The following is a 21,556-nucleotide window of genomic DNA, read 5'->3' as shown; positions in this document are numbered from 1 at the left end:
CCATTGTATTGGAACTCATCTTTAGACAGATTGTGAATGTAGAAGAGGAACATAAAGTAGATGAAAATGACACTTTGGTATAACTACTAGTACCTTTTATCTTGAATTGGTACAGATAAACATTTACACCTTTTTGAAGATGAGCTATATGAAAGGCAGATTTATTAATTAATTTATGCATTCAATTTAGACGTGTCAATTCAACTCATCAGTTGTTGTCATTGGCAGTAGCTGTCAACCCTCCCAGAATCGATTAGATGTCTTTAATTATTAGTGGTATTGAATGTGTTGAATATACTTAGATATTTAAGTTAAAGGAACTGCCCTTTTGATTTTGTAGGCAGAAAAACCTTCTGCCCCCTGAGTTGCCAAGGAAACAGCAATACGTCTTATTGCCCCATAAATTTTGCCTCACGACCAGCATCTGTGCAAGTGCAAAGTGGGGTTAGGAGAAATGTAATGGGGTACAAGAATGAAACGTGCCAGGAATTTAAAGTGGCCCCAAAGAGTTTTTTTTACATAATTTTTTCTAACATCCGGTGCAATTTTGCATGGCAATTTCCATGGAAAGTACCCCTAATATAAGCTATTCTGTTGACATAAGGTTTTTTGATACAATGTAGCCGATTTGAATATTCAAAATGTATTTATTTCATTACTTACTTGCTCTGATACAGTCGCTGTTGGTGGGAAGCTTACTGGCATTTGCAATGTTATTTTAAAATGATGAAAAAAGATTTAAATATCCTCTCCTGCCTCAGCGGGGTTCATTGTTGCCAGTACACAGGGAGGCAAGCTTTTACTTTGAGTTACTCGTTCTAGAAATCTTATGTAGTCCCTATTTTTACTTTAAATCCAACTTTTCCTAACTTCACGGCAACACACTAACAGTTTACTCACGCTGGAAGTCATTGTCGAATAGCAGATGTTCAGAGGCAATTGAAAAAGAAAAGATCAATTGAGAACTAGGCGAGGAGGCCGCTGAGCAAAGTGCCTCTTGGTAGGCTGCAAAGTGAAAAAGTGGCTTTTGTGGAATTTAAGGTTGTATTTAGGTCTATGGCGATTTTGCTGAAGTACAATAATTGAGTATTTTTGACCAGGCTGGAAACAGGCAAAATATCTCATAAATTGAAGAAAACAGTCAGTTGATACCACCAGATTGTGAGATAGGTTCATTGCCAGTTATGGATTTTTCTTTTTTTGACTACACATTTCCTTGGTGCTAACCTTTGGCCTGAGACCTTGAGGGTGTCTGCTACACGTTCTTTGATGCCGTTCTTGTTAAATACGTCCTGCAGGCTTCTCCGAAGGAGGGTTGAGAAATTTGCCGCTTTTGTTTTTGTTTTCTTGAAGCCATGTGACTCGTACCGGGGTATTTGTTGGCCCGCTTCCCACCGCTGACCATGATGTCTGTGTTCCCTGCAGATCCGCCTTTGAGCAGGACGTGGAGCATGGTAACACAGATGGCCTGGGAGACTGCCAAAGTAAGCAGGCCCTTTTTCACTCTCTTGCATCTTTCCTTTTTCACTACGTCGGCATCCCATAATTCCTACTCACACACTGTATGCGAACTCAGCCTCCATCGTCAGGTTCCGTCTTCAGTGCCGTCACCTTTTTCCCTCCCCCATCTGTTCCGCCCTCACAATCCTCTCTTTCAGCGTCTTCCATCCATCTGCCCCTTTCTCAATTGTCCTTCACTCCCCTCCTCGAGCATCTTTGCTCCGCTCGGTCAGTCGCGATCCGTGCCCTGTGGCGCAAAGACTGTCTTCCTATTTGCACACTGTCACACAAACATTCATCGCCACAGTGGGAAAAGGCATTTTGCTTGTGTGTGCAGTCATTCATATGGTGACACAAAACAGGGCACACAACTCTCAACCCAATTAGCCAGACTTAAATATCCTGTATACAAGAGGGGAAGAATCACACATTGTATACTCAACCCTTTCCCTTGCACTTTACTTCAAATTCACGGGAGAGATTCACGTGCTATTCAACGTGTTCTAGTTAGAATTCAGGAAAGCTGCATCCCAAAAAGGGAAGCTATTTTAAGTTCCAAGCTGGACAGTTTTCCAATAAAACACACCTCATTGGTTTTGAGCCTGTCCCCCACACATAAGCCAAAAGAATTTTATCGTAGAAAAAAATAAAAATGTTGTAAAAAGCAACATCAATGTTACTTTTAGGGCTTGTTTTTTTTTTTTACTTTTATAGCCCTTCTGTGACCAAGATGTGCGTTTTAAACTGCTTTGGTAATTTAGTTGTCATGTGCCAGCTTGCTCCTAATACAGCAACGTGAATAGCCTTCCTACCACATGTACGGCGCGCTAAAGTAAGGTGGCGGTCAATGTACAATATAAATGGTAACTATTCCCTTGTAACTATTCCCTAGTCCATGCCAAGTTTGTTTCTCCTCCCCATTTTGCCTAGTTACTGCATACACAAAACTAGCAAAATGCTTTATAAGAACATGATGAGGGTTAATAAACAATTTCATTAATCTGCCAAATCGAGTTCAACAAATGACAAAGATGAACCCTTTAACAAATGCGAAAGATTCTTTACTTTTTCTTTCTCCTGTCTTCTACTTTCAGATACCTTTGTGGCTTTGAATGGTGAGTATCCCACTTTTACCGTAATAAGACAATGAAATAAACGAGAGCGACATTTTATCTGGTGCACTTTAAGTTCGAACACACCTCTTCATCTACTCGATGAATTGTTCCCTCTCAAGGAAATGAAAACTCCTCCCACCCATAAAGACAGATTATTAATGACCATGCGTTGAACTGAATTTATGTCATTCCTCCTTTTTGATAGACATTCCTTCCAGTTATAAAGGTAATGAAACACTCAATCACGGTGGGTCCATTCCACCTCTTTCCCAGTCCGACGGCCCCCTTCTCGTGCAGCCCTCCTCCTGTGATTCCTTTACAGGAATAAGAAAAGGGAACATCTTTAATCATGATTCTGATTTTGTTAGCTTTGTTAGACCCTGTCGTGTTGTATGTTAACAGCTCCTCCTCTCCCCTCTGTGAGTGTATTGATTAGCCCCGACCTTTGCCGCATTAATTGGATGGATCTGCTTGTTGGTGGTTAAAGGCCTTGATGGTGAACAAATGCCTCGCTTTAGGAACAAGATAGGAGTCAACAAATAGAAGGGAAGTCAGCTGAAATTGCCTCTAGATCAGATTAGAAATACAGCTGATCAAGCACACGTGTCATTTCAATCTCATTACTGCATTAAAATGCAGAAAAATAACATTTAAAACGATGCGATGTAGCTGTATAATAATTCAATTCAAATGTATTGTGCACAAAAGTAAAGTAAAAAGATTTACGGAAACAATTGTTTTCAAATCATTGAAAATTAAATGCACGTATATTGGATTTAGAGTACTGACCATGAAGACTAAAAGCTGCGTCATGTAAAATTCAAACCCTCAGATTAGATGTGAGGTCATTTACCTCCCCGAGAGATGGTGATGAGACACAAATAGTTAGTGCCCACCATCTCTGTTAAAATGGATCAGATGTTTATGTTAATGGAAGACAATTAGTTAATCGCTCTTTTTGTTCATGTTAACACCTTTTTACTATTGGATTTGACCTATAGCTTGTGATGTTGGGTTGATCTGGTCTCTTCCCACGTACACAGCTGCCACATGAAAACAACACGATCCATCGTTGGAATCCCTCAACCCCTGTAGTCCTCTCTCCATTACCACCCCCAATCTGGCTGTAACCCCACTGTCCCCTGCTGCTGGAGAGATCAAGGGTCATGGAAAATGCATACGGCCATAAACACATTCATCCACACGTTAACACACGCTTTAGAGCACACAAACACACAAAGCCGTGGAATGAATAAATGCCTCCTCTCCAGTCTCTCCTCCGCCTTTACTCCAGACTAGACACGGTCACCTCAGTTCTAATCACCACCGAAAGCTTCGACTCTGGTGTTCTCGCTCTCCGTCTGTATGTGTGTCATCTCCCTGAATTGCACTTCCCCTGGCGGTGAAGGAATGAATTATAAAAGAGGCCTGTCACACTAATCTTTCAGCCTTGGGCCAATAGTTAAATAAATCATTTTAATGATTGCCACGCCAAGGGAGGAAGATGGTGACGCGAGGGTGTGTGCTAGTTTACCAACAGATACTTCTTTAAAAAACAAACATAAACACATTGTGAAGCTGAAGCACATCTGACTGACTACCCACACTGTTTTCACCTCCTTGGTCAAAATTATTGAGTGCAGCCCAACAAAGGCTTCATTCGATTAACTGAAATGTGAAGTCGCTGCCAAATTAAGGACGGCTTAAGTGGGCCTGTCACATGCTAATGTGATTAGGCTGCTTTGAATGTAAACAGGAAAAAAAATCAAGACATTTCTGATAATATATTCATGTTTGTGAAGAGGATGAAGCTGCAGGGAGGCTTTCAATTTGTTTATCGAGATAGCCGTAGGAAATGTTTAATAGCATTCTATACCATCTATTTTGGCAAAAGCTCTCAAAACAGACCACTATCCAGAATACATTTTTGTCCAAAATAATTAATAATAAGCATTAGGCATTTCTTTATGCACAAAAACTTCAAAATCCAAGAAAAATGTCCAAATATGAAATCAAATGTACTGTAAGCTATGTAGCTTTACATACATTAATCCCAACCTGTAGTTTATTTAACATGTTTAAATCTTTACTAAATCAAAACATTGTTGCCTTCCATTTGCATATTTACTCTAACAATCAAACAAATTAATTGGCAAGTCGAGTGCATACTAAACTTTGGCACTTCACCAAAAAGCTTTCCATTTGTATCTAGATCATTATTCACTAATAAATACAGGGAAATAGAGAAATGTTCAAATCAACAAATGGAATTATGTGAAGGCAAAACAAGCCCAGTGGAAAACGTATGAACTGAAGGGAATTAAACCTAACAATCCAGAACATCTCCAAATGAGCACAAAAATTAGACTAAGCGATCGAACAGCTTATGGCGAGATAAAAAAGGAAAAAGTTTGAGCACTTTTTCTAAAAAGCTGCTTGACAGGAATACCGCAAAGAAAGCAAGTCAGTGTCGTCGTCATCCTTCATACCAAAGGTGCGAACCCTCTAGTGATTATGGCAAAATATGACTTTACGCTGACAGGCCCAGTGCAATGCATGTCCATCAGAAAAGGAAGGTGGAGGAAAGCAAAGGACATGACAATGTGGACAGACACATTTACTAATGAGTCTGTACATTTTGCACTTGCTGTCCTCTAATAAGAAGCTAATGCCTCTAATGTCTCATTCAATGAGAAATGTTTAAACATTGTCTAGGTATTGATATCATGCGCAACTATGCTTAATTCATTGACTGCCATTAATGGCAATAGAAATAAATGAGTGCATTTGAGGTCCATCTTGACCTTTCACCTAAACTCCAAAGAGCCCCAACTTTTTGTAACAAACAAAGGCATACCGATGCCTCTTTTAGACAAATCCGGTCCCTTGTTAACCTGTGTTGTGTCTGGCAGGCCACCGTCACCACCGTCACCACCACACCCTCTCACTCCCCACGCCGACCTTTCCCGAGGGCCCGCTTGGGCGGGGCCGCATGGTGGAGCGCAAGGATGCCCCCATGAGCTCAGACACTGGGGAGGAGCCCTACATGGCCGTACCCTCTCAGACTCAACCCGAAAGCGATGGTAAGCCTTGGAACGCAACAGATGGTCTTGGTTTGCTGTCACCTGTGGCGGGGGGGCGCTCGGGTAATTGAGATTTACGACTGCATTGCTGCTTCCAGCTGATGAGGTGTACAGATCGCTCTCTATCTAGCGGACAAATTGCTTCACACAAGACAAACACACATTCAATGCTCATTAGGATGCGTCTACGAAAACATTCACGTACGCATCTCGTGGGATCCAATTCATCATCCCCTGCCTGTTGGTGTCCCACGAGACGTAACATCAGGGCATTACGCCGTATTTATTTCCCGCCCAAGATTGGTACAACACGTCTATATCTCGGTGATGTGAAAATGAATGCCCCTTCCACTTGCGTTAACAACCTACCTCAAGGATAGGTCGCAGGATGCCTGGCAGATGGTAAATGAGAGGAGGTGGAAAACGAAGCGTCACTGTGAGGCTGAGCTTTAGCCTTAGCAGATGCTACAAAAACTAGAAAGTGTTATTAAAGACTCCAAATTATATTCTCTCCTCTCATATCCCAAAATCAAGAATGACAGTTTACCTTATTTTCTGCACTATAAGGCCCACTTTCAATGAATGGCCTACCTTTAAATGTTATTTCGTATATATAAGGTGTCCCGAATTATAAAACGCAGTAGTCAAAGTGGTGGTTGTAGTAGTAGTAGTAGTAGTAGTAGTAAGGGATTACATTATCTTAAATCCACTTGATGGAGCTGTACTAAAGTGAAGTTCAAATAATGATTAACCAATATTGATTAACCATATATAAGGCGCATAGCCACCTTTTGAGAACATTAGTCTTTTACTTGCGCCTTATAGTACTGAAAATACGGTAATTGAAATGGATTAAACAGGCAAAAATTTCACTTTTGCTTTTTAATGTGCAAATGTGCCCTAAAGTGTTAGTTTAGCTACTACATATCTTAAACCCACAGACGTCACACAAATGAGTCTTAAAAATAAGTCATAAAGGAGGCTTGGTTATGTTGGGATTCTGTGTTTTATTTGGCACATTATTATGAATTTACAACAGAAAACAGCAATATGTACGTTATTTGTTATTTACATATTTTTTTAGCAGGGGGAAATTAGAATGTCAGCTGGAAGTGGCAGGCATGTAGATCCGCACACATAGAAGGACAGCATGCATTCAGCTAGCATCACATTTGAGTTACCAGAGCAGGTGTCTCACTGGAGCTGTATCTCAAAGATTCACGTCACAGACTCGTTTGAAATAGTAGGAATTCGTTTTGGGTTGATTGTGGGATGCTCCAGTCAGACGTGCTCGGGTAATGACGCAAAGGCCTCACATTTCCAAACAAGCTTCTTGCTATTTTTTTGTTTCCAATAAGATTCATCTTTGATTCTTGTTTGATATTGCACTTTTTGCTGTTTTATTCCAGCTCTTGAATATTTTCTTGTTCTGTACGCGGCGGCTACAGTGTTTTTTTTTTTTTTGTTGTTGCCTTGCCTTTACCGAATGTGAGACATTCTCAAGATGTTTGCATGGCTTCAAGTCTTGTCTTTTTTGTTGCTTTTAATTTCCCAGCTATTTATGTGTTTTTGACCCTTTCCAGCTTTGATGGTATTACGCGCTGTTTTGCCTCAGTACAGCTTAGCGCGTCTCAGCATGGCAAATGGTGCATCGCAGTCAACAGCGTTCATTTCCCGCCCGGCCCATCCTGTCTTCTCTTCCTTCCTGTCGCCCTTCAGCCAACAACTGTACTGTGAAAAACTTAAACCAACTCTACAAAAACACCCAATGAGGCGAGAAAGCAAACTTTTCAGTGTGCCTGATATCTCCCACGGGAGAAAAGATGGGAAAAACGTTACTCATTAGACTCATTATACATGGCAAACTTGCCCAACCACAAAAGATCTGACACAAAAGCTTGACTGTATTATCAGATAATGTATATAGTTTAATAAGCTTCCATTTTTACATTCATACCTATGAATGTTGAGAACATCCAACTACAAACGAAAAGCCAAGAATTTAACCCGCAACCTTAGAACACGTGCTGAGCTATTCTAGATAAAATACTAACTAGAATACCTACAAAAGATGCTAAAAGATGCAGCTCAATTTCCTTTCGGATCAAAAAGCTATGAAGACATATATCTACTATGTTTAATATTATAACCACAATTATAATAATGCTCTCAGATGTTGGCTCGAAGCACAAGTTCAATTTAATGTTTACATTACTTGAGAATTTTTCTCTATGTAGAAAAGGCCTTTAAAATCTAATCATATAGAAAGTGTTTAACCTTCTAATTTAGTTTGTAACCTCTGATCCCCCCCTTTGTACTCATCCTCCGTTCCAAAAGCATTAATTTAAGACTCTTAATTGTCAATTCACGTGAATGTAAATGCACATTTTGTCAATTTGCCCAAATTCTCCAAAATGTGTCCCACATTCCCGAACGTCAGGTGGGATAGACTTTAGCTCCAGTCACCACCCATCAATCACTCGGTTAAAAAAGCTGCAATGATCAATTCCAAGTGTTTCTAATGTTGTGGCATATGATTGTACTATAATAATCTCAATGGTAAAACAAACAAAAAAGTCCAATAAATGTATCTATGGTGAGCCATTCTCCAGATAACTTGGCGCTTTAAAAAGAAATTAATCCCCCAAATCTTTTTTCCATTTCCAGCAGAGACGTTGCAGGATCGTATCTCCTAATGAATATTATTATGAGGCCAAAGCCTCCACAGTAATTAAAGAGGCAGTGCAAAGTGAGGCGCGTTAACAAGCCAGCGGCTCCCTTTATCTGCCGCTTCAGTCGGGGAGGGGGGCCTTATCTGTTAGTCGAGGTGGCTTTTTTTCTTCTCACAGTACATTTGGGCTGCCTCTCTGTCTGTTTGTCTATACTATGTCCGCCATGCCACGCCCACATTGCCCTCTCGCTTCAAACCACGGCACCCTGCTCCGAACACCTCGCCATCTCCTGCCACTGTGACCCCTCCCGACATCCCATGGGGATGGCGTGTTCCAAGGCTCTACCTTTTTACAAGTAATTCCGCAAGCAATTTATGGATAACCCCCACAGCACATTCAGCGTCCCCCTTACCCTGAATCCTGCCCCCACCTCATTCATTCCTGCTCCTCTCCTGGTCGACTGTCTCCTCTCCAACAAGGCTCATATCTCTTCCCTCGTCTAAATGAATCCCCCCCTTCGGCTCTCTTCCTTTTTTTGCCGTCTCTCTTTCTGTCAACTCCTCCTCGGCCCTCTCATCCACCTTCCCCAGCCCGACCTGTAGCCGCCGTTGTGTTGCTCCAATTTATGGCTTCATTACAGCAACCATCCACGGGAGACAGACGGGGGGGTGGGAGGAGGACAGCTAGACGACAGGGGCAGGAGACATGGGAAATAAGAGAGCGCAGGAAAAGCAACGTGCATGATAAGGATTTGTTTAACAGAGAAGGACAATCATGCGGAATTCAGGGGAAGGAAAAAAAATGACAGCCGAGAGGTAATGGAGACAAAAGACAATCAACAAATGAGAAGTCAGAAGAATAAATTCAGGTCAGGAATTAAAAAGACCCTTTGGCTTTGTTTGTAAGCCTCCAAACAGAAATGTGGAATATTAAGTCCTAATAACATTTAAAACCCACAGCGATCCACTGCAGAATGAAATATATATTTTTGGATATTTTATGACTTTTGGGGGCTCACGTTCATAAGCTGGATAAGTAACAATACTTCAGGTGTTAATACGAGCCAAACATTGTATTTTTTGTGTGATTGTGAAACAAGGCACTTTTCACAGGGTTGTATTGCCTGCTTCACCTTAGGTGATTTGTAATAATTGTCGAACATGGCAAAGATCACATACAGATGTGCCATGTGTATTAATGTCCTGCAGTTAATAGAAATTGGGCATCAAACAGAAAATGACTAAAGGTCTTCATCCGGTGCAAAACCGATTTATGTCACAGTCAGTCAAAAGACTGTTGTCCTTATAAACTGAGAGATTCTGTTCGACAGCAGTCATGTTTTCAAGATTGCAAAAGGCATTCAGTGAACTTATCTGAGTAGCATTGTAAGAATACTGTATTGTTGTGACATTACGGGTTACGAACAGCCCTCAGCGATCTAGTTCGCACGGCTCCATAACAACATTTAAATGTACATTCTAAAAGTATCACGTTTTAGCATATATTAAAGATGTACTATGGCACCAGGTAAGAATTGGTCATCAGGCGGGACAAGAAGTACATCGAAGTAGAAGCCTTTTCATGAATTTACTGCATTTTGGCAACACATTCCTACTGACATATTTGGGTTTCATGGACACCTTTGGGAGAGAACGCCATAGAGAACCAAGGATCTGGTTAACATAGAATTAAAGTTAATTGGAGGGCGCTTGGTGGAAAACACTGGTTGTCTCCAACCAGGGCATGCTAGTAGTACTATATACCAGAACCACAATGTATCCTATTACTATTTCAGAAACCAAATGAGGAAAGGCTTGGAAAAATGTGCGTTCAGTTGGCAACTGAGGAATTCAGCTTGATTTGTTTGGATTGCTGTGATTTGATTAGAATGTTTTTTTTTTTTTTTTGCGTTTTATTCACAGGACTTTAAAATAATAGTCGGAATTTGCCCTGTGATCACGTATCTTTCAACAAACATTAAACTAGGAATTGCATTTTATTTTGGGATTGAGAGCTAATGCAGGAAAGAATGCTGGATAATTCATCTGGGTTTTTTGAAAAATTAAGACCAGAATTTTGAATAATGATGGGTTATGTCTTGTGGAATAGAATTCAGTTTAAATTATGGATGCATTTGGGGTTTTTTAGGTGATCTGTGGAATACTTAAAATCATCAGAAAGTGTCGATTTTCGGGGGTTGTAATTTAATTGAAGAGACTGAGAAATATCATCATTAATGTTTAGGAATTTTTGCTTGAAGTAATATTTATTATTGAAAGTGCTAATGATTGAATGGGTTAAGAAATAATTAAATGCATTGACTTTTATATGACGTTTTTCAAATTGGCCTCAAGCTTGGCTTGAGGGTAGTACAGTGCATATTATTGGACAACCTCGGCGTACTGCTGATACTGCTTAGCTTTTTGCTGAATGCTAAATACATTTATTAAAACATCAGGATTTGACAGTAAAGGCAGCCTGCTGACAGCTGTTGGCGGGAGGGCAACGTTGCTCCCATTCTAGTGCAATGTCTTATTTGGCTTTCACATGGACGTTAAATATCTTGAATCGTGAAGATTAGCAGCCATTAAAAACCTTCTGAATTTTGGCAGCCCTTCTTGTGCTGTTTTCAACTTCGGAAAACCATTGATCATGATAATATGATCTTAAATTTGCTAACAAACCGTCAATGATGGTCTCTAGTTACAGTTTAAGAAGTAAGAATAGTCAGTTTAAAAATAAAAAAAAACACAGACTAGCTCGGGGAAGTAATGAAAGTATGCAAAATTAACCAGGATTTCAGGAAGCTGAACAGAGTGCACACAAGCGAGAAAAAATTCAAACCCCAAGATATTGAAATATGTAAGTATAGGAAGAAGTAAATTTGCATTGCAAATGCAGAAATGAATGACAGTCCACAACAATATTGAGAAAATCCTTTATTTGCCTTTTTTCACATTTTTTTATGTACATAAAAGTCATTTCAAGTACAGAAATGTAAAATATGAGTAGGACATGCAATATTTCAGTAAGATTTGGGGTTTTCATTGACATGTTTTCATTGAAATGTCTGAAGTATTCACATACAACTAAAGGATACTTGCTATGTATGTTTTTTTCAGGATTTTTTTCAAACAATATGAATTGTTTTATTTTTCTAGAAAAATCAGTCGTGACCCAATTACAAACATTAAATACTAATCACAGACTTAGAACAGTTGGACACTGGGCCAGTAGATTTGAAGTGCTTTTAATTTGTGGTCCAACTCTGAGAGGCTTGTGTGTGTGTGTGTGTGTGTGTGTGTGTGTGTGTGTGTGTGTGTGTGTGTGTGTGTGTGTGTGTGTGTGTGTGTGTGTGTGTGTGGAACAGCAGGTGAACAATTGTGAGTCTGAGAAGAAACAGAGAATTGACGTTTTCCCGACGTTACGCATTTCCTTTGCTGACGGAGGCGGCAATTTTCTCCACTGATTAGATAATTGTTCACTTCACGATGGCAAATGTTCTCAGCATGTCACTACAGTTTTGATGTTTTGCTCAAGCTTACTGCGTTAAACAGAAGCTTTTGCTCTGTTCTTATATTTAATTTCACCATTTTTGATTGAGAATAATTAACATACATATTAGATAGACTGTGTACGACAAGATGCATACTTTGAACGCATGCCCAAACTGACATATTTGGGGGCATAGACATAGGAGACAAAGGTTGGAAATGGTATGTTATTGTTGTTTTTTTTTTAAATATTTCTACAAGCAATGATGTTCTTATGACTGGTTGCTTGGGACAACAGTCTAATAGGAATGCAAACTATAGTAATTAGAGCAGAAGTGTTATCATTGAAATAAAACAATGCATACAGGTTAATGCGCTCCTTTAAATAGCACAATTGCACAATTAGAAGATCAAGATTTAAAGTGTCTCATCAGTGTACTGTGCTTGAATTGCCTTTCCTTTTGAATAACATCTCGACTATAAGAGCCTTTTCAATGCACACGGGCAGGCGTAAAATTGGTGTTTTAATGAAACAATATGGTGTCATTCAAAAAACGTTTTAAGAGCACAATCGTTTGTTAAAGGAGATTGGCCCTTATGTTGATGTTGTCATGACTACCCTAATTTCCCACTCATTTAGAGTTTGAAAACACTGGTGGACCAGCCGCACTTGCTCTTTTGAGTTGCCATTGTTGTAAATGCAAATTTGTAAGCATTATCTCGCAAAGATGGCGTTTATGACTCATTTATTCTATATTACATTTCTATGCCATTGGATTGTTTTGCCTCAAGTTGAGCTTATGTTTCTATGCTTGAATAACATTGGAATTCTAATCACGAGAAACAATTAGCTTGTGTTCTACAGGAGTTTTAGGAACTGGTTCTCCAAAATAGTACTCTTCCTACTTAAAGAGCTAGAAAACAAGCTTTACCAACTGTTTTCGCACCCCAAAAAACAACCGATTTCTCTTAGCATCAAGAACGTTGTCAGAGTCATTAACTAAAATTAATAGACCATGCCAAACAACAGTTGATTTCTAAAATAAAATGATTACTTCCGCAGGACAGACTCACAGAGCCCATGTCCTCAAGTAACTACACACATTGATTATAATGGTTTGCGAATTAATCCCGGCTTGCGGTCGCCGGCGGATGGCAAGTATTCCACTTGGCCATGTAATTAATCTTTTGCCACTTTCGGGGCTTTTGTTGCACAGAACGTTACAGTTTAACAGCAAAAAAATATGTATTTAGTGCAGTTGCTTTAGTAAGAACATAGCAATCGTCTTATTTTGTTTCGTTAAGGTGTCGTAGTCTACTTTTGAGGGCTGACGAGATCTATGTATATGAATTTTTTCCTTCCCCTGACATTGTATGGGAATTTCTCGTGTGCAGAAGTTTGTGGTGTCCTATCAAATCTCTATGATGTTTTTTCACCGCCTTTGAGAGCATTTTCCCATCGTCAACACAAAGGCCAGCTCTGATGCTTTAAGCCTAAAGAGAGCCCGTCAGGATAAAAGTATCTGCGTGAATGTTTGTTTGACATCCAGTATTACACTTATACAAGAAGGACTGTTGAGACGGCAATGAACTTATTTATCAGATTTCAGGATATCTGTGTGAAATAGTGGGATAGTGAATCTGGAAGGCATGTGAATTCACAAAACTACTCATGACACCACTGATGCAGATCAGACTTCTGGCTGGGTCAGGAGACTCCCTACTGGGAGTAGAGATAATGTTTGCTGTACAGTACTGTGTTGTTCATCTTAAAACAGACTCCTGTTGATGCCAAAAGATGTTTTATCTATTTTGACAGAGAGGGATGACGGTGATCATTCACTGCCAGCCCTTCTAATCTGAAATTGTATGCAAGTCTATCACTGTAAAAAGGGGACAAACATGATTATTGAATGCCAACCTTTTTATGGATTGGATGTATGTCTCCATTAATGGGAGCAAGGAGTCAAATATAGTGCTAGATGGGATTTTTTTGTACATTATGTGAGATGCAAATTTGAGTTTTTTTGAATTATATTTTCAAACTTTTAATCCTGCTATACTGTAACCATAGTCTGATTGGTTTAGTCAATGTCTGGTACAAAATCTCTTTGAATGCATTTAATATGCTATGCTATATTTTCCTTATTGTGTATTTGAATAGAATGCGTTTATTGTCATTATACAAGTATAATGAGATTTAAAGCTTCAGTGTACAAATAAATAATCAATAAATAAGGAGCCCCATAATTAGTAGTCAGCAACACAAATAAGTAGTCATTCTTCATATATAAATAGTCATTCTTTCATTAATATACTCAAGCTAAAGTTGATGATTTGAATGTGCTTTGAAAATACACAATTTTCCTGAAAAATAGGCCTCTTTAAAATGTTGAAAATCTGTGCACGTGTGAACCACAATTAAATTTTGAAAAGTTTAGCGAGCTTCCAGAAAGGCATAAAACAAGGAGGATTTAAATGGCGGCCTCTGTGATTTTCCCTTTGATGACGGGAAACAATTTGTCAAATGAAAGCTTGAGGTCTTCAAAGTTTTTCCTTCTCAGGAAGTGTGTGAGCGAGTGTCGAGTGATCCACGGAAGTGCACAAAGAGAATGAAAGGATTTAGTTTTAGACCCAGAAAAAAAAAAACCCGACTCAGACAGGAAGAGGCATGTAGTGTAGGTTAAACAGGGCATTAACCTCCCTGAAACCACAACAAAGCGCCACAGCCGGCCTTCTTCAATTAAACGTTGCACCAGATTGACTCATTGCCCTTTGACCTCCGAATGCCTGAAATGAACATTGCTTTCTGTGTCAGGATAAATGAGAACAAAAAGATGAACCCATTCGCATTTAGCACACATTTTGTCTTATGAAGAGAAATTGTGAATTACTACTTTTGTTTGTGGATATAGGGTCAATTCTCTTTAAAAAAAAAGACAAAGTTGTAAAGGCCAGGTATGCTCATCTTCCCACCAATCACTGATGCAATGAGCATAAACTGAATAGATATTTAAACAAAATAGAAATATTTGTAATATTTTTTTAAATCACAGTTTACAAATCAAAACAAACAAAATGAAATGACAATTGTAAAGGCTTACAATTTAATACAATGAATGAAAAATGGATACATTGTATTGTAGACATACAAATAAAATGGATTTAAACTACTAAGACACAAAAGCCTGCAGTGTGCATCTGGAGTATATGCGTGAGATGTAATCCACCTGCCTGATGGTGTGTCACGGCTAAATGGTGCGTGTGCAGCTCGGGTCATATGTTATGGTTGAGTATGAATGCACGTCTAGACATGTGTTTTAGAAATAAATATGACCGCTGGTCTTTTTAAGCAAGTGAACGCAGCTTTAGATGAATTATTTCAGTAGTTCAGGGTGTAAGTGCAACTCATATGTCTACCATATTCAAGTGGACTATGCACAGATGGATTAAAAACAAAGTATGGAAATTGGATAGTTATAGTTTATGGCTAAGCCAGGCCGAAACATGCACATAAAACTTGAGGGAGTACAAATCATTGTTGTTTTGTTTGTCAGCGGAATTAAAGGAAGATTTTGGTACTAATGGCGAAATGTTCAAAAGAACAACGTTGTCTTGTATACAGGGTCTGCAAAGGTAAAGCAAGTGTTAAAAACCTTGTCAATATGGCTTCCTGCTTTGTAATTGATGCTTTGATGCTGAGGCTTTGTTGACCAATCAACTTTTTGACATGTCAGCCATTTGCAGCCTTTGCTGCAACCCCTCCCCCCATATGCAAGCTTTAAATGCCTTTTAATGCTGGAACAGTTTTGCCGTGCAACTGGGGAGCTTAAGCTGGTCTCTATGTGGTTATTTATGTTGTGATGTTTATTATGGGTCAGAAAAGCAGATGAGGGGATAGACCGAGAGGAAAAAAAACAGACATGGAACTGGGAAGCATACATACACAACACAGCAGAGGTGAATTTAAGGAAACAGTGCATGTTATCAAAGTGTTATAAAGTAGACTTATTTTGATGTATTTGTGCTGAGTGGGTACACCCAGTGAGGAAAGGGATATACCAATCAATTGGCAGAATGAGGAAGAGAAGGAAAGGGCAGGGCAGGGTTAATGAGCAGGCAGTACTATTAACATATGATAGTGGCCGCTTATTGATTCTAATCACCTGAGAGTATTGGAGTGATGATATCACAATACCAGCTGTGTCTTTTTATAGGCAACTAAATCCTATGGAGCAATTTTATTCATAAGATGACATGAATGTTAGTCCTTCAGTGTAAGGATATGCCATGTTGAAATCCCAGGGGCGAGGCAAAGCCGTCCCACCAGGGGAGCACAACCAGACTTTTCACACCGTGGGGGAACCAATTTAAAGCAAACCACCGATGGCCATGGGTCCCACCATGACAACGTGACCAGATCCCAGGGGTGGGGAAGGGGGACTAAATTGCTGCCACATGATTCCACCCTTTACATCACCTGCTACCCTCCGCCCACTCCCTATAAGCTCAAAGTATTTGTATATATATAAATATATGGGAGCTGAAACAACCTGACTACCTTAGACAATTCGAGCAGTTTGTTCAGGATGAGTGAGCTACCAAAAAATTCCAATTTGTAAAACTGTTCAAGAACTGCAGGGAATATTTGATATCTGTCAACTGGGTTCATTGCAGTATTGAATGGAACCTTTGCACCAAACATCAAATATTTTCTGCACCATTGTCCAAATAAATTGCTTGAAATATCACTATGATTTGATAATGTTTTTAAAAATGTATCTTTCACAGTTCAAGTGTACCTAAGCTAATAATTGGAGACATTATTCACATTTTTAGCAGTGTAGCTGCTCAATTCAAGACACAATAATTGGCTACCGAGTACTTTTCCCCCTATTATATCAAGGGTAGCAGGTTTTCTGATGCTGTGTGTCATTAAATGTGTGACATTTATTTTCTTGGTGTACGTACAGGTGTGAACCACCAATTTTTTCTATGATAGTCCTCTTTAATGGCAGTGCTGCTTGGTGGTGGATAATGTCATGATTTCTGTCTACTTCTCTAAAGCTGTCACATTGATTAGAAAAAAGCTTCCGAGAGGAATGGAGTTTGATTTCATTAGTCTCAGGATCCTCGTGCTCATTTGAAAAAGGTTCTCTTGGGACTGGATCTTGGTTGTCAGCTGAATGTATACCTTTCAGCACCACTTCTGACGGTCAGCAGTGCTGAAATCGAACTCTTAATGTGGTGCTGAATTCACACCCAATAGCTAATACAAGAAAAAAAACCTTTACATTTAGAGAAACCTTTTTTGTCACGTTTCACTCATTGCATTTTGTATATGTAGACTAAATATTTCTGTTTTAGGTTATGCAATTGTCTGTTTCATGCTAAGAATCCCATAAAAAATTCCATATGACCTCTGCTTTTTTACGGAGAAAATGCTATAACTGTGTCTACTTCTATACTAGTGTCAGGTGTTACACTTGAGTTATTTATTAGTCTGTTCAGTTGCTTTCAAGTTTCAACACAACCAGGCTGGGGAATTGGGTATCAGATGTTGAACTTCACACCATGGTCTTGGCAGTAGAGATTATCATTCCAGAGAGGTGACCTCTCAAATTTCATACTACCTGTGAAGGCAAAATATTGAAGTGTCAATATCCCTTCTGTGTCAATGCCATTCACACAGAACATTGACACAGGAAAATGTTGGCTTTCAAACATAGTGCCCTGCTTGTCGTTACTGCTATGATACAAACTTTGAAGGTGAATTATTGGTGCTGCCTCTGAGTCGAGCCATTCCCTGTATATGACATTCATACAGAACAGAAAATGGAGGACTAATCCTGGCTTCAATCTGTTGTGTAAAATGTTTGTCATAACATTACAAGTTTGAAAGTGCTTTCATTCCTTTCACGTTAACACTTGACGTTTCTTGAGTCCAGCCGTTGTGTGTTCCAGTTGGATAACGTTGTTGGAATGTGCTGTATTTGTAGGTGTGATCCGTGAGAGCTACCAGAAGGGTCGCGACCAGCTGGTCCCAGTCACCATGTTAGCCATTGCCGTCATCCTGGCGTTTGCCATGGGCGCCATCTTTTCTGGCATCATTGTCTATTGCGTGTGTGACCACCGGCGTCGGGACTTGGATCTGCCTGGCCGCAAGGACAAGGAAAACCACCACTCGCGCCGAGGGTCAATGAACAGTGTGACTAAACTGACGGGCCTGTTTGAGACGCAGGCCAAAGACGGCCGACCCGAGGCCATACTTACACCTTTGATGCACAATGGGCGACTGACAGCCAATGGGAAGATGCTAATCAAAGCGGATCAGCACCATCTGGACCTCACCGCCCTACCGACGCCCGAATCCACCCCAATGCAGCCGCGTCGCAAGCCCAGTCGGGGCAGCCGCGAGTGGGAACGTAACCAAAACCTCATCAACGCCTGCACCAAGGACATGCCGCCCATAAGTTCCCCTGTCATCTCAGACTTGCCCCTGAGGTCATCTCCGGGACACATTCCTAGCGTGGTGGTCTTGCCCCTACCACAGCACCAGCACCAACTCCCTCCTCACCTTCAACCGTCCTACCAGCACGAATACGTGGAGCAACCTCACCCCAGTGACTTCGGCATAGGCCTCATGGACGACCAGGGCGCCACTCTGGAGTACAAGACCATCAAGAACCCCCACCACAACCTTACCATGGTGGACCCAGAGGGTGTGCTTCCGCCCCGCGTACCCCAACGTGAGGCTTCGCTCACCGTCCCGCCAGCGGTCCCGCAGATGGGCAAACGATTAGAGGTCCACTCGTCCGTTTACGGACTCAGGAAAGGCTCGTCGTCCTCTGCCTCGGGCTCATCCGGCCTCAAGAAGCATAACACCAACTCGTCCAACTCTTCCCATTTGTCGAGGCACCAGAGCTTCAACCACCGCATGGAGACGCCGCCCCCTGCACCCCAGCGGGTGGACTCCATACAAATGACATCGCAGGGCATATCTCTGTCACGGCAGTCTGGCATGAGCGGCTATGGATCGCTCCCCCGCGGTGGCATCAAGCACCTCAAACCCGATGTCCCTCCCAAACCGTCTGTTGTATCACTCTCCACAAAGATGAAGACTAGCGACGGCTGTACATAGTCTGGTTGGAGGTCCTAGCGTGACTCGATGCTATTCGAAAGACAGACAAAAGCACGGACTTTGTGATCAGTTCTTCGTGTGTACAGTACTGTTGGTAAAGGAACACCGTTTTTTTAAGGAAACATTTTCTTTTATACAAGTATGTAAATAACATCCATGCAGGGGGAACGCTTGCTATCGAGACAAAAGGAGACCCCACTGATTTGATCTGTGTAGCATGGTGAGGAAAGGGTGGGGGTCTCTGTTTATCTCCAAATGGACAGCATAGAATCAGGTGAACAAGGATGGAGTGAGTGGGTTTTTGGGGTGTACAGTACCTTGAAGGCCATCGGACGCGGACACTGAAAAGACAAGTCTGCTGCCAGTTGGAATACTGTGAAAAGCCTCAAAAGTGTTACCACAATCAAGGCAACGCCTGGATGGTCCTGGACCAAAAAAAAAAAAATCCTGGCGTTTCACTGAACAACACTTGACTATTAATACTAATAGCTTCTTGTATTTATTTTTGATGACGTGATTTTGAAGAGAAACAAAAAGACTTTTTAGGCTCAACAAAGACAGAGGACAGAGAGATTTTTTTTAATATGAATTAATCAAGCGTGATTTTGAAGAAAACGACAGATATTTAAAGTCATTAAACTGGAGCCAGTAGATTTTTTTTTCTTAATGACTTAAGGTCAAGGATAAGATATTTATTTACAGTGCCACAAAGGATTTTAACTGTCAAAGACCATTCTAATAAGGAATTCCTTGTTTCCATCCTCAAATCAGCACTGTTTTTTTTTTAAATTTGTGTGTGTGAGTCAGCAATGTTGCTTCTAATTGTTTGTTATACAAAGAAACAACATTACCAATAAGCAGGAAAAACACATGCTTATTATTTTTTAACCCCTTACCCAAATGTAAATTTGTGCCTTAAACCCTAATAGTAGTGACAATTCTTTTTTTAAAAATAGTTGTTAACTTGTAGTGTTTTTTATTTTTTGGTTTTTCTTACGTCATGGTTATCCTAATTTGATAAAAATGGATTTAAAGAATGTAGATGTTATTGTTGTAATTCTGACCCCTTACACATGTGTACACACACACACACACACACACACACACACACACACACACACACACACACACACACACACACATACACACACACACATTTATGTTGTCAACTGTGCCATTGAGGAGTTTTTCTGTTGTGTCCACCGAGATGTTATGATGTTTTTTTTCTTTCAACATTTTTTTTTAAGAATCCTACATTTTTTTTTGGTACTTTTTGTGGTCGAAGGATCACGGCGGTGTGACCGGTTGACTCAAACTTTCACTACGCAAGCATGCCGCTAGCGGTTAACATAGCGTTAGTGACCTGGGCTAATCTGGAATTGACACAAAGAAAAGGCTTGGATTTTCACTTTACATTAAACAGTAAACGGGCTGGTTCCCGTGAAGTTATGATTTAAAAAAATAAACAAAAAAAAAACGTGAAAAAAATAACAATAATTAGCCCCTTTTTGTAAGACAAGTTTTTGTAGTAGTCCGTGTATTAATATGACATTTTGTTTTTGAGGACACTCACTTCCCCAACACTAAAATCAACAAAACACTCCTTTGGTGTTGTTTGTGTAGATAAGTGAACATTTTACTGAACATTTTTTTTCCATTTCTCAGTGGAAAAAAATTCAATTTTCTCAAATCATTTGAGAGAAACGAGACATGCAATCAGTCATGCTACATTCAGGCTGTTGGAATAAACAAAAAAAATATATAGTTAAAAAACAATTTCTTACAGAAATCTGCCAACTAATTACATTACATTACTTTTAAATATTCCAGTTTGTCATCTTTTTTTTCTCCAATGTTTCCTGAGTGCAGCATGCACCAGTATTGCAGGGTCTTGGACCCACTTTACACCAACTAAAAAAATCTTAAATGTTTATAGAGGTCACACGCTGAATGTGACAACTAGAGTCTGTTCTACTGTGCACACTCTGTGTAAATGGTTGAATCTAGTTTAAGATCCAATTGCAAGTAAGGGTGCAGGGGCCAGTGAGGTTTTCTTGCGTGTGTGTGTGTGTGCGTGTGTGCCTTGATGTCTCTCACCCCATCTTTCTATAACACATGATGCCACGTGTGAAACGACCGGACGACAACGTGACTTGTGAGCTTGTAAAATATTGTGACGTCACACGTTTTTTGCCCTGTTTCATCCACCTCCTTAACATCTAATTCACAGCTTAATGTATGTTGTAAAGGAATAAACACTTTAATTTAATGCAAATTGTAAAAAAGAAAAAGAAAATAAAATTCTTGTCATGAACAAATGTATCATAATGACAAAAGTTTCCTTTGCTGCGCATTCAAATCTTTATTTTGTTGAAGATGGCATACTTTTTATTGACAAGCTTAGAAGACGTAATGTGAATTTTGTGTGCTGATTGCCTGTTTTTCTTTCAGATAGGAGAAGCAATGTACTCTCAACAATTGAAATGTTATTTTGCAGAAATATAACCAAACTAGAGCCTAGTAAATTTCAAGGCAGCCCGGTGATTGAGTG

At 40.0% G+C, this 21,556-nt stretch overlaps 1 protein-coding gene across 4 annotated transcripts in view; it reads left to right on the top strand.

The window, feature by feature from the left end:
- The window catches only part of sema6a (sema domain, transmembrane domain (TM), and cytoplasmic domain, (semaphorin) 6A), a 105,952-nt gene extending 84,625 nt beyond the window's left edge, over positions 1-21,327 (top strand). For 2 of the 4 annotated variants that reach the window (XM_077714489.1, XM_077714488.1), the window contains 5 exons: positions 1,426-1,484; positions 2,595-2,615; positions 2,821-2,841; positions 5,528-5,698; positions 17,864-21,327. In XM_077714489.1, the coding sequence (XP_077570615.1) occupies positions 1,426-1,484; positions 2,595-2,615; positions 2,821-2,841; positions 5,528-5,698; positions 17,864-19,005 (1,414 nt within the window). In that variant the 3' untranslated portion in view covers positions 19,006-21,327. The remainder of the gene's footprint in view (positions 1-1,425; positions 1,485-2,594; positions 2,616-2,820; positions 2,842-5,527; positions 5,699-17,863) is intronic. The other 2 variants (XM_077714487.1, XM_077714491.1) reach the window with 2 other exon arrangements.
- Positions 21,328-21,556: the final 229 nt, after the last annotated feature.

This window comes from Stigmatopora nigra, chromosome 4 (genome assembly GCF_051989575.1).
Source record: "Stigmatopora nigra isolate UIUO_SnigA chromosome 4, RoL_Snig_1.1, whole genome shotgun sequence".
Classification (NCBI taxonomy): Eukaryota; Metazoa; Chordata; class Actinopteri; order Syngnathiformes; family Syngnathidae; genus Stigmatopora; species Stigmatopora nigra.
This window is presented reverse-complemented; position numbering and strand designations above follow the sequence as displayed.